General features: G+C 46.6%; 1 protein-coding gene, 1 long non-coding RNA gene and 1 pseudogene across 3 annotated transcripts; 1 reads left to right on the forward strand and 2 right to left on the reverse strand.

The window, feature by feature from the left end:
- Positions 1–362: 362 nt before the first annotated feature.
- On the reverse strand, positions 363–3,284 carry LOC9641623 (annotated as a pseudogene).
- A 3,397-nt stretch (positions 3,285–6,681) lies between these two features.
- On the reverse strand, positions 6,682–8,874 carry LOC9642344. The gene is made up of 3 exons (XM_024676027.1): positions 7,555–8,874; positions 6,882–7,494; positions 6,682–6,828 (listed from the first exon to the last, which is right to left on the reverse strand). Exons 1-3 carry the CDS (start codon positions 8,860–8,862, stop codon positions 6,815–6,817), a joined length of 1,935 nt encoding a protein of 644 aa, XP_024531795.1. The 5' UTR covers positions 8,863–8,874; the 3' UTR covers positions 6,682–6,814.
- Positions 8,875–9,163: 289 nt separating this feature from the next.
- Positions 9,164–10,001, forward strand: LOC9642345. Of its 2 annotated transcripts, none has more exons than XR_002992519.1 (3): positions 9,164–9,495; positions 9,559–9,705; positions 9,761–10,001. It is a non-coding gene; the product is annotated as an uncharacterized LOC9642345 (long non-coding RNA). The 2 variants fall into 2 exon arrangements; XR_002992520.1 differs by having other exon boundaries at positions 9,765–10,001.
- Positions 10,002–13,804: the final 3,803 nt, after the last annotated feature.

The following is a 13,804-nucleotide window of genomic DNA, read 5'->3' on the forward strand; positions in this document are numbered from 1 at the left end:
CCCAGAACGGGCATATCGAACAGGCTGCGGAGATCTTCGAGAGAATGCAGCTCCAAGGCCTGGATCCCGACTTGATCGCCTGGACTGCGATGATGACGGCGTATAACCAGCTCGGGCATGCCAGAGAGGCGCTGCTTCTCTTCCGGAAGATGGACCTCCAAGGTCTCGAGCCGGACAGGTTTGCATTCGTCGCTGCTATTGATGCTTGCTCTAGCATCCCGTCACTGGAGCAAGGCACTGTCCTCCACTCTCGCTTGCTAGCCTCGTGGGTGGAATGCGATGGTGTCGTCGGGAACGCGCTGCTAAACTTCTACGCCAAGGCGGGGCTTGTTCACGAGTCGAGGAGCCTCTTCTCGAGCATGAAAGTGAAGAACGTCGTTGTCCTTGGAACTAGCCTCGTCAACATGTACAGCAAATGTGGAAGAAGCGGAAGAAGTCTTCAAGAGGATGCCCACGAAAGATAAAATCTCGTGGACTGCCATGGTGACTGCCTACGCTCAAAACCATGGGAGAAGCGACGGCTCCCGGTGTGAGCTTGCTGCTACTGCCAGCACTTGTTAATCGTTGAGATGTTTCACAATGGCTTTCTGTATCATAGGCCTCCCGCAACGCTGTTGTAAAGTGATGGTGCTCGCCGTCCTTCTACACGTGAATGTGATAAGCCGATTTCTGTTGTCCAGAAAATGCCAATTAGATCTAAATTGAAAGGAGAGAAAACTGCATACCTGCAGATAATAACCATAGCTTATAGTGGAGGAAATGCCATTGATGTCGACAGTTATGTCACAGCCAGAACTAGCAACTCTTTTAGCTGTGTTTGACACAAGATGAATCTTCCGCAAACTGCACAATATGACTCCACTTGGGGAATAGGCAAAAGGGAAAACAATGCGTCTACCTTTACTAAGAACTCGCTGTCACTTGAATAAGTGACATCTAAGCTCATCGGTTCGCATGAGAGACTCTCGGACTCAGGCATCCAGTCTAACGAGATCTTCCTGGTATAAGGATTGTTGACTCGAAAACCAGAAGTTGTATGCCATGGGCCTCCAGTTCTCGATTCTGCACTGGAAATCGTAAATGCTGGCTATCTAAAAACTGCGAGTCGATCTTACCTGGTCGTCGAAAACTCTCCCTTACACATACGCCCACGGCCGCTAAAGCAGCGAAAGATTTTACATCTCGCTTGGCTCTTTCGGAAAAATCTAGTGGCTGTGTTTCCAGGTCCCCAGCCCTGAAAGCCGGATGTTTTGCAAGCTTTTTTAAAAAGTGGATGTTAGTTGGAAGTCCAGCAACCTGGCGAATGCAATGTTAGTACTCAACAATAATTACAAAAAAAAAGAGCAAACCAACTTGCCTGAAAATTCGAGAGGCAATTATGCAGCTTCGCCAACGCCATATCGCGATCACTACCCCATACGACCAGCTTGGCTATCATAGGATCGTAGTGGACGCTTACAGCATCACTTTGCTCTACACCCGTCTCAATTCTCACTGCATTGACAAGATAAACTGCTTAGTATTCTTCAAGTTTGACACGAGTTACCAGTGGATGAAGCGGGAGGTGGATTATAATGGTAAAGAACTCCAGCAGCAGGTAGAAAACCTCTTGGAACGTTTTCAGCATAGACCCGAGCCTCAAACGCATGACCTGCTTAGCTGCGATAATCTTCGGGAATAAGCGGTATACTCTTTTGCTCAAGTGGAAGGCTTTCGCCATTTGCGACACGAATTTGCCATTCCACCAAGTCTTGACGCGTCACCATTTCGGTGACAGGGTGCTCAACCTGACCACAAGTTTAATTCAGCATATACAGAAACTAGTGGAAGTCCGTCCTTACTTGCAAACGTGTGTTCATCTCCATAAAGAAAAAATCTCCTGTTGCAGTGTCGACAATAAACTCGACAGGTAATTCACAGCCTTCGATAGAAAAGAAATTTAGATTTGATAGCAGCAAATCACAAAAGAGGATACCTTAGCCGCATTGACTGCTGCTTGTCCTATTGAGTTGCGAAAGTCGTCTGACATGAGCGGCTGGAATATTAAAAAAAAAAACATGGTGAAACAGCAAACAGCCTGAAATATTGTCCTACCGCTGGTGCTTCCTCTATAATTTTCTGGTGGCGCCTCTGAACGCTACAGTCCCGTTCAAACAAATGAACAACGTTTCCAAAGCGGTCGCCAAAGATCTGTCAGCAAGTCTGTGATAAATTTCCAGATTGCAGAAAATCTCCCACCTGGACTTCTATGTGTCGAGGCTGTGCGATATACTTCTCAATCAAGACCCTGGTGTCGCCAAACGCAGCAGCAGACTCACGTAGAGCGCTTCTCAAACTGTCCAGAAACTCGTCTCTGCTGTGGACAATCCTCATGCCCTGAACCAAAACTTTACAAGAGAAATTAGTAGTGTCGCCAACATGAAACAAAATACCAAAAAGAAAGCAAAAAACCAACCTTTCCTCCGCCACCAAGAACAGGCTTGATCAGAACGGGATAGCCAATCCGATCAGCCTCAGATTGCAGCAGCTCGTGGCTCTGATCATCCCCGTGGTATCCAGGAACAACAGGAACATTAGCACCGCTCATAAGCTTTTTGGAGGCACTAAGGAGTTCCAAGATAGTTCTTATGGCTGGTTCTTTGAAGAAAAATGGAGATGGCGTACCTTTTGTCTCCCATCAAGCTAATCGCAGCTGCCGAAGGGCCAATGAATGTGATCCCAGACTCGTGGCAAGCCTGCGCAAACTTCGAATTTTCTGATAGAAATCCATACCCGGGATGGATTGCCTGAGAAGAAGTTGGATATGTATGGGTTGAGAAGAAAAGAAATGAAAGCTTACATCGGCTCCAGTGCGACGAGCAGCGTCGAGGATGGAAGTAGTGGACAAGTAGCTGAGCTGCGCAGAGGCGGGGCCGATAAACACTGCTTCATCGGCTCGACGGACGTGTAGCGAGTTTCGATCGGCATCACTGTAAACCGCCACCGTTTTTAATCCCAAGCTACGCGCGGTCTTGATGATCCGGCACGCAATCTCGCCCCTGTTCGCGATCAGGATCTTCTCGATCGGCTGCTGGGCCGGAGATTTCTCCACGGGAGGCGCTTGAGAGAAGGGATTGGCGAGCGAGCTCCAACATCGCTTGCTCCTCCTCGCAATGGATGCGGAATTTCCCATGGACGATCGGCAGCGCTAAAGATGAGCTAGAGAATGCGTGTCACCTGATCGAATCGAGGAGCCAGGACCTCCGCTGGAGAAAACCCTAGCCTTGAGATACCTTGTCGTGCTTATCCCGTGAAATAGTCTAATCACTTGAGAAGGAGACCTCTGGAGAAATGAGTGGAGGCTCCACGAATCCATTGCAAGGAGTGACAATATCGACAGCTATCTTGCTAGTTGGTAGTGCGATAGAGAAAATTCACCTTCGACTCAATGGGGAGATATTTCTTCTTGGACAGTGATGTGCACTGCATATGCCCTCAAAGGGCATTTTCTGGAAGTACTGGATCATGGCTTATAAACTCGTGAAATACTAACACTGATTTTTATATGACATGGCAGGAGGGTATCCCTGTGAATCTGAATCCGTCCTTGCTTTCTGAGTTAAGCAAGATAGAAAATGTTGATTAAGTTAGAATGGGGATTATGCAAGCTACGTGCGATTAAATGGGGGATTCTGGGAAAAAAATTATGGCCTGGGAACTTGGTCTCTCTGAGAAACTGCAGCAATGCAAGTTCCTGGCTCGTGATTCGCAAGAGCAAAGCTCTGGGCGGAGTCCAATCCAAACACCAAGCTTGCACTCACCACCGAGTTGAACGATCCATCTGATCCTTGCGAGTGGAGGCTCCGATTTTGCTCTTGGGTCCCTGGAGGTGAAAGGTGGCGGCGTCCAGTGATCGGTGAAGCGGCTGCGCTAGTGGAAGGTGTACTCAAGCGAATGAATCTCGCGGACTCGCATGCTTGCCGGACTATTGCTTCGTGGAGTGCTACTCGTCGAGTGGGAAGGCTTTCAGCTCGCGGACATGATTCTGCGGGTGACCACGACGAGAAGTTGCTGGTCCGAGATCGACCAAGTTGTTCGAGAGCTGGATGATTTGCATGACAAGCGGAAGCTGCCGCACCTCGAGCAGTACAAGCTCGTTACGTCGTTCCCGAGTCAATGCTTGAGGGATTCACGTACCAGTTCTTTGAGGAAGACGATGGAGCTGTGTCTGAGCGACGAGTTGCAGGGATGAATACCGGTTCCATCGTAGTTCGTCTTGAGTTTCAGCATGAATGAGTGAAAATCCAAATGAAAACTATGAACTTTACCTTGCAAATAATGAATTGTGTTCTTCTCGTACAAGAATCCAACAATGGGATAGAAGTAATCAAGAATCCAACAATGAAAAAGAAGTTTTAGCATGTCTTCAGAGCTGTAGCAAAAATGATAGAAGTAATCAACAATCCAACAATGAGAAGGAAGTTTCAGCATGTCCCACACGTATGATTTAGGAGCTCTGCTTTGTAATATTCTCGTCCTGCCAAGCACAAGAATCCAACAATGAGAAAGAAGTAATTAAACCAACCATAAGCATAATGCCGCCTTTAATACTCTAATTTTTAAATTTTGATATAGAGACGATCTGTGGTTAATCTAAAGCAAACAATCTTAACGTAAACAAAGGTATATTCGTTCTTTTAATGGAGGAAGCTTAAGCCCTATTTCTTTCAAGCTTGCGAGCGACGGCGATGGGGGCTGATACTCCTCTCCCTCTCGGCCGCGGCTTTCCCCGAGTTCATTCAGCACACCGATCCGGAGACGATGTGGTTGTCAAGCTGGGACGATTTGAGCAGTGTGTGGATGCCGCAAGTGCTTCTCTCTCCGTGGATCCCTGCCATCTCAAGAGTATATACTGGAAAGCTTTGGCGTTGCTCAAGTTCCATCTCTACAGCTGGTCATGCCAAGCTTTTGGGCGACGTTTTTAGGGTGGACGAGGCAATTGATCGATTTCACCAAAAATGCAACAAGCTTACCATCCAGAGCTACAACAGCAACAGTATCATGGCAGAGATTTGTGACTTTCTCCGGGCCTGGAGTGAAGGAGAGGAACTTCCATTTTTACCAGAGGTTGCAGACAACTTTTGCAAAGTGGAAGTAAGAAAATGCGAAGATCAGAGCAAGGGACGAGGCTTGGGACTCTTTACAACGACAAGCATCAAGAAGGCGAGTTCGTTCTTGTCAGCAACTCGGCAGCCTTTGAGCGAGGTGGTTACAGATCCATTTGCGATAGAAACACTGCAGTCCAGCTGCTCGACATGGCCATGAAGTCTCCGCGAGCATACAAGCTGATCCACAGCCTTGCAGGACCAGCGTGAAGTTCCCGCAATGGAGATCTTTCAGCTAAACTGGGCCACGCCGGAGAACTGGTCGATTGTCAGCACTGACAGTAGCAGGGAAGGTCTCCAAGGGATTACGGTGGAGAGAATTTTCGAAATCGTCAGCAAAGCTTCCTTCAACCCTAAGGTGCAGCTGCCTAGCCAGAACGAGTCGACGAACGAGCACGCTTCGCTACTTGGTTCGTCCCCGGTTTCATCAACCACTGCTGTGTTGGGAACGTTTCCCAGAGGATGTTTGGCACCACTTTGCCACCCGAGACATCCAGGCCGGGGAGGAACTCGGGTTCTGCTACATCATCGGCGGCCATCCTTACAGCTCTCCTTCGAGTGTGCTTGCAAGAAGTGCGAGCTGGAGCGGCGGCTGGACGAGGATCTCGCGCAGGTGACGGGCTTCTACAGGGACTTGGCCGAGGCAAACCTTGAGTTTCGGTTCAAGGGAGGGATCAGTCCGGCCCGGATGGTGGTGAAGCTGGAGCAAGTGTTGGCGACAAAGCTCCAGGATGAGGAGGAGAGGCAGTGCGTGAGAGCGATCCACTGGTCGCTCTACCTGTGTTACTACCAGCAGGTGGAGGTTGGAAACGTGGTGGCGCTGCCGGAGGGGATTGCTCCAGCGATTATGGAGGCGATGCACAAGCTCACGGCTGGCAGCAATGGCAACGAGAGTTACGTGGAGACGATGGCAGACTACGCACGGGACAAGGAAGCGGCAAAGAGGGTGATGAAGATGGAGTGGGAGGTGAGGTTTGGGAAGCAGGAAGACGCTTGCGTTGCCAAGGCCATCCACGAGAGAGGTATGGACTCGTTGCTCAAGTCCAGGGCCTCTGAGTGAGCTTGTTTTTCTGGAGTGTTTTTGTCCTATTTCTTCTTTTTCTACTACTACTCACTACTTCTCTTTCTTCTCTTCTGCTGTCCTACTACTACCTTAACCACTCGGCCAAAGCGACACTTCCATGAAACCGCTCTTTTCACAAAGTAATCCACGAAAGAAGGGATTGGTGAGCGAGCGCCATGATTTATTACACCGAGCAATCTAGTCAAGTATGCTTGAATTATACTGTTATACTACTGATTTCTAGAATTATATTTCATCAAACTAATCTAACAGCATTCAAATTAGACACTTCGAAGAAATACGCCCATAATACAACAAGAAAAAAGCTTGTGTTATAACAAAAGAATGAAGAGAAAATAGAAAATTAAATTTTGAAGCAATCTATTTCATGTCAATTATACCTTACGAATGTATGCTCACATTATTTCCGCACTATATAATTTAACCTTTGCCCTTCATACTTATCGCATAATAAAACCCTAATTTGTCATACTTGGTTTTTTAATTAACATATTTCTTACATAAAAGAAGTTAAAGAATGCACGGAAAAGCTGGCTGGCCCCTGGGACAGCTAGACTAGAAAATCAAAGCGGAAACACGAAGCGAGCTATGCTTTTTTGTCTGTCAGAAAAATTAACATATGTTAGCTCAAAACAGAAGTAATGAAGATTTACCTGGAGAATCCCCTTGTTGCTGAACATCTTTCTCATCATGTTGCTGACGTATTTTCTCTAATTTGAAGTAGATGAGGATGGCTAGTGCAACCACTGCTAATCCAATAAACACAGTGAACTCTTGGAAGACTATCCAGTTTGGAGTAACTTCAACTGTGGATGTCGTTGTCACTAGGAATGCTGTGTCATTATTGAGCTGGAATATTGTCTCAGCAGTGGCAAGGGAAGGTTCCTTCTCGAGGTCATTTATGCTGAAGTAGAGACCTGGCAAGCTTCCTGCCACTGAACCAGCAATGAACACTGTCCGCCCCAAAGTTCTGATTAGTGGACGGTAGGCTGGCTTACCGGCCAACTTAAGTTGATGGAGTTGGCGAAACAATGAATCTTCCCACTCTAAGAGTGTCCTGCTCAAGGAGCCAGCACAAATTCCCAGGAATGCAATGACAAATGTCATAAAAGACGCATAAACTTGTGTTCGACGAGAAGATCCATCTTTCCAATACCGCTCTCCAAAACGATGAAGGTTGCTCACTTTCAACAAGTCATTGAGAACTTCTTGGACTTTGTTGTTGTCGTCTAGAAACAATTTTTTGAAACACGGTGGTGAATCCACCTTAACCAAGAAAATAAAACATCAGCCTTCAGAAAAAAAAAGTCATAGTATCGAACTCACCTTGAATTCTTCATTCCCGCAGGTGATGTCCCTTCCTTGTTTCTTCTTCAACAGAAAATCTTTGATGACAGTGCTACCCACCTTGTCATCTTCCATACCAGAAGACTTGCCGGTGACATCCACAACTTGGCAACCCGTCACGTTTTTTGTACAAGCATTCATTAGAATTGTGGCATTTGGCTTTTGGTCTCCTTCTAACGTTGTCTCAATGCATGTTGTCATCTGCTCCATCCTACTCAGCACACCTTCTGTGAGGTTGGCAAGGCTGGCGCCACTGGGAAGAGAGTCATTAAATTGAATTTTGAATGTCACCGGGAGGTTAAATTTGATGCTGTAAGATCCAAGAAAGATGGTATGTTCATCTTGGATAACATCCCAGTCCCAAAATGATCGAGATGTCTCACACTGAGAAGTGTTGAAGGTGAAGGAAACATTTTGGCCTTGCGTCAAGTTGTATCCAATTATGCAAACTTGGTGACGGCAGGCACACTGTAAGAATGGATAAGACAAGTAAGAAATAACATCCGTCATGTAATTGATGGGAACAGATGGGCTGCATTCTCTAATATCATTGCTGTAGTAAGACCATGTCGAGTCGTTATAGGGAATTTTTTCCTGGCTAATCCCCGTGGATATGTTGGACCTCGCACTGCTAGCAAAGTTGCTGAAATAAAATCCAGTCTTGGTGAAAACTGGATGCGTGAGGTTGGAAGATGGCATTGCGAAAGGTACTTTACTGAGAAGTAAGCCAAGATCCGGCTTACCGCTGGTTTTGTTCACTGCGACTATAGGTGCAGTGACCTTGCAGCGTTTGACAGCAGACAGATGTCCTGGATTGATGCACAGCCGTAAACTTATCCCCCAGTGAATCGCCATTTTCCAGATCAGATTAGTACCATGCTGGCAAATGACTCCTCCATACACGTGTGGATCAGGCGAGTTGAAAAGATCAGCTTCTACAGTTTTGTTGTTGCTTCTCCAAACCCGCCATGCACTGAGCTTTTGATAAGCAGCAGCAACCTCCGTCATGCTAATACCGGTAGAATTTTTAGCTCCATCCAACACGAGTGCCGATGCAATGGAGGTGCTTGTGGCCCATTTGTAGAAGGGGTCGTTTGTTGTCGCAAACACGTTGGTTTCCCAACAACATGTACCTGTCTGTCTGATGAGATCAGAATAGAACTCACCTTCTGGCTTCTTTTTGTTCACACATAACGAGAAGACTACAGCTGTTGCAATTACAATGGCAAATATGAATACTGCAATGGCAACAATGCTCGACGTCTTCCATGGCTTCCTTTCCGCCATAAGTTCGCTAAACGAAAAAACAAAAAATGAAAGCTGTATCCTTCAAGGCTGTTAACAAGTCGAACGTATTGGCAAATTAAAGGAACATGGTAGTGGAGAATCTATTCAGTGCAACATGTCTTTCATCCTTACAATCATTTTGACCAACCGTGGCAGCAATAATGCAAATGATTCTTTCCACTGCCAGTGCCATCAGTTTTGGGTAATTTGAAAAGACAGTAATGCCTATGTGATTTGGAGGGACAACTTTTCCTCGATCTTGGATTAATGCATTTCTCCGGTACCTCCCAGAGGTGTCTGGCTTCGTCCCCATAAGTTCGCTCAAATAAAACATGGGCTCAGAATCAGGACTTGATTTCTTGTTAATACGGTAAATGAAGAGTGCTCGCGTGTCGAGGCGCTGGGAGCGGAAGATTGGGGCTTGACAATGGAGGAATTGGATCGCTTGGAGCATAACGCTGCTCAGCAAGTTGCGGCCAGGCGCAGCGCGGCTGCATTTGGTTTGCCACACGCCCAGAGCTGCTGGCCAGAAGCATGGATGGAAGAGCACCTCCACATCATGTTCCATCGCCAAAGAGAAGCTATTTCTCAAGGTGTCCAAGCAGCCCGATGAGAAAATCGGGTTATGATGAGGTGAGTGTTGTTTTTCTCTTTTTTTTTCCAGGCTTACAACATTGCTGTTATTCTGTTATACAGAGCTTGGTCGCGGCTTACAAAACTGTGGTTGGTCAAGAATGGGTGACAAACTTGCGGTTGTTTTGTTTTTTTTCCCGCTGAATGTATTTTTCGCAGTTTATGGACTTATCCAGAGCATCGACTGCCCGAAACTGACAAGAATTCCAGGTGTTGAAATTGATGTTAGCTTTCGTTTGTGTTTACGACCGTTTTTGTGTGTTAGGCAGATACAACTAGTTTACAAAGGAGCAATATATGTTGACTTTGAGGCATATATGTTGGATAGAAAGACGTAATTACATCCTTCTAAGTTGAATATGATACAGGTCGAGATTGTCATGGCACTGGAAGAGAAGTTCAAGATCCAAGTGGAGCAGGAGGGTGCTGAGACAGTCAAGGACGCAGCTGATGTGATCCATTATCCATAAGCTCATTTGTGAATAAAAATGTAAATTGTAATAGATACCAGTGTGGATCTGCAAATTGAGGTTCACATCCCATCAAAATAATGAGCTCAGCAAGCCACCTGCTCCAAATGAGCTGCAGGGGGGAGAGATGCTTTATCTTCTTCCCCCATTTCTTACCGAGAGCATTCGTATGAACGCAAAATATATCCAGAATATATCACCAAGTTCACACAACATTCATCACATTCATCGTCGCTATCATCGTCGTATATGAGCTCCTTCAACTCGCAGCCCTGTGCTTCCAGAATTGGAGCAGCACGAAGCGAGACAGCTTAGCACCGATTCAACAGCCACCCATGGCTGCGGCAAGTCGGCCTGTAAGCTCTTCCGGAAATCCCTATCTCGAACACCAACAGTCCCGTTTGCGATTGTTCTCAAAGTCCTTCCTACCCAAAAAAAACAAAACGTTGTTAGAGAATAAACAAAGAAAAAAAAAAAGGGAACAGACTAGACTAAACCAAAGAACTCTCTGAATAGAGAGAAAAAAGAAGAGAAAAGAAACTTGAGATCGAGACGCAGGATTGAAGATGGCAGTAAGTTTCGAAAGGAAAGATGATGCTATCAGACAGTGCTAGAATCGTGCAAAAGACTGTCACTCACTAGACTAAGCCGGAACGAAAGACGCAACGAACGGCACGCGCTCGCTTGGTGTTTGGATCGGACTCGACAGGAACTTCGTGAGCTTCTCAGCCTGTACTCGAAAGGTGGCAGCGGCGTTCTGCACTTGAGCGTGATGATACCCGCAATGGGTACTCCACGCCGACTCTGGAGCTCGACCAACCGGACGCTCTCGACCAGGCTCGAGAGCTCCACACAAGATTTTTCATTGGAGCTGCTGCAGCTGGAGAAGCTACTGCTCTCGTCAACATGTATGGGAGATGTGGGGAGCGTGAGCGATGCCAAGATCGTCTTGATGAGATGGAGCACAGGAAAATCACCCACTCGTTGAACCAGCAGTGCCTGGAAGCTCTTCGTTTCTTTCGCACCATGCTACTCGAAGGCGTCAGGCCCGATAGCTTTACGTTCCTCAAATCGCTGGAGAAGAAGTTGGCTATCAGTCGAGAAGAAGAGAAAGAAAGAAAAAACCAATGGAAAATTTACATCGGCTCCAGTGCGATGAGGAGCGTCGAAAATTGAAGTAGTGGAGTAGGCCGGACCGATAAACACTGCTTCATTGGCTCGATGGACGTGTAATACCGCCACCATTTTTAATCCCAGGCTATGCGCAGTCTTGATGATCCGGCACGCAATCTCGCCCCTGTTCGCGATGAGGATCAGATTTCTCCGCGGGAGGCGCTTGAGAGAAAGGATACCTTGCCTGTTGGATACTTATCTTGCTATCTGAATTAAGTTCCTCGCCGAGTAGTAAAAACATTCCCATTCGGCTCAACACTCAGCTGTTCATATCAGTCACAGAAAAATCTTTTTGCAATGTAGGTTGGGATGACTAAGGTTCGAATGATATAATGCCTCCCCTCCTTGTTGCTTTGGCCAAGAAAAACTCGCCATGAACCACCAAACTTTTGTGAAGGTTTGGTAGTCTCACTCTTTGCAGTTGGAAATGCCGAAGAGCTTACATTTCTCACTAATAAAAACGAACAAAATAAAAAAATTTCATATGAATGCGTGAACAACAAAATAGCAACAAATAACAAGATGTATAGTAAGGTGATTTTTTTCCCTCTATGTAAAGCTGCTAGAAAAATAAAAACAAACAAACAAGAAATGGAGTAATCCATAAAAAACTGAAAGCCCATGTTTTGTCTAACAGCAAACAAAAAACACTTGGCTCACAATCAATAACTTTTTGGAGTTAAATATAGTATTTTGATAGGATATTTGTTTAGATTTATTGACACAATGTGATTACCCATATGTGAAAAAAGCAGTGGTGATGAACATATTTAGAATATGTTTGGATATTTTACCATCTAACAGTTGTTATTTATTTGGATTAATCTTTTAAACATGTTTAGAATGCATAAACTTTCCTCAACACTTCCTAGTATATTTAGCTTGGTCAAACTTTGGGTGGTCAACTCCACACTCCTTATTAGACTTTTAGTTCATATATAGATTGTTAGCCTTTATTTTATATCCATTATGTTAGATTTGGACTTGAGCTCCATTTTAAACTCGAGTTCTGGCTCAAACATGGACACATGGGGTGAAAGCCCAAAATACTTGTTTCATTGAGGTGTGAGAGGTTGTGAAGGATAATGGGGGATGGGAGTGTAAGGTAATCATTCTATCATTTAAAAGTTGATATAAAATGGTTCATTGCTAATAGTAGATCATGGAAAAGGTCCCATAAGATCAAATGCCACAAACACAAACGGATGGGAAATTACAATTTACTTCAACTGTCCTTTCGTAGTACGAGGGAGAGTTTTACGAGCTTGACACCAAACATAGCTATGCACATATTAGATAATATCATATCGCATTTCTGGCCAATAGAAATACTTGTGCAGCTTCTTGGTCACACGACAATGTCCCATATGCCTATCTAGAGTAGGAGAATTATGGTAAACATGAAGAAACTGTAGAATAAATATTGAAGGCATCACTAGCCATAAATGATCATTAGGATTTGTTCTTACAAAATAAAGAGGGCCGTCTTCAAAGCGATATTGACAATGTAAATGCCGGAATGGCAAGTCATTAGCAAGTGATGCAAGATTTGTGAGACACAAAATCCCTAGGCCCCAAAGTGGAGCCGGAAAGGGTGCCACGTGGTAGTGGCTAAAGCGAGAGCCAAACGAGCGTAACACGTTTGGACCAAAAGCTCCGACTTGAAAAGTCAAGAGCGGGAGTGGAACTCCCAACGAAGTGCTCGAGGAACGAGCACGAAGCGAGCAAAAAGCGAGGCTCCAAAAAGGGACCCAAAAGGACCAACACATGACACGTGGAAGTGTCCGAGATGGACTCGAGTTGGAGTCCGAAGTGGAGTCCGAGATGGATTCGAGTTGGAGTCCGAAGTGGAGTCCGAGATGGACCCAAGATGGAGTCCGAGATGGAGTCCGAGATGGAGTCCGAGGTGGACCCGAGATGGACCCGAAATGGAGTCCGAGATGGAGTCCGAGATGGACCCGAGATGGAGTCCGAGATGGACCCGAAATGGAGTCCGAGATGGACCCGAGATGGAGTCCCAGACGGAGTCCGAAGTCGAGACCGAGACCGGGACCGAGACCGAGACCGAGACCGAGACCGAGATCGGGACCGAGACCGAGACCGAGGCCGAGGCCGAGACCGAGGCCGAGCCCGAGCCCGAGTCCGAGTCCGAGTCCGAGTCCGAGTCCGAGTCCGAGTCCGAGTCCGAAGCCTGAGAGGGTGAAAGCCCAAAGCGTTCGTCTCCCAGACCCTGGGGGGTTTGGTGAGCTCCAAAAGTATAGTAGGGGGGAGGACTGCAGTGGAGCCAGTTTGGCCAGGAAAGGCCAGTTTGGCCCAGGAAGGCCGGACCCAGTGTTGGGTGATGAGATGCCCACTGTGAAGTCCAAGACTGGAGTGAACACGGACCGACAAGCGGGGTAGCTTGGTGAAGTGTTCAAGAGCTGGCTCTAGTTCCCCCGGGAGATCGACTGGCCGATGCTCCCAGTCCAAGTGTGGGTGGCACTAGCTACTTGGATACCTGTCGTGGCTCAATGGAACCTCGCTCTAAGCCCATGGCTAGAGCACCTAAAGGCGGAAGGCGGGGAGAGTACCCAGGTGGCTCGCGTAAGGCCACGGTGTTCCGAAATGTTGTCCCAAAGGCCCAAACTGTAGAAAGGAAGAGGAGTAGTCCTCTGGGGTAGTGACCA

This window comes from Selaginella moellendorffii, unplaced genomic scaffold (assembly GCF_000143415.4).
Source record: "Selaginella moellendorffii unplaced genomic scaffold, v1.0 SELMOscaffold_16, whole genome shotgun sequence".
NCBI lineage: Eukaryota > Viridiplantae > Streptophyta > Lycopodiopsida > Selaginellales > Selaginellaceae > Selaginella > Selaginella moellendorffii.

What these genes read in the sequence shown, in the direction of transcription:
- LOC9642344 (XM_024676027.1), bottom strand. Translation starts at nt 8,862, where the DNA reads ATGGCGGAAAGGAAGCCATGGAAGACGTCGAGCATTGTTGCCATTGCA. An exon ending in GCGGGAATGAAGAATTCAAG is followed by an intron (nt 7,495 to 7,554) that starts GTGAGTTCGATA and finishes TTCTTGGTTAAG; the next exon opens with GTGGATTCACCACCGTGTTT.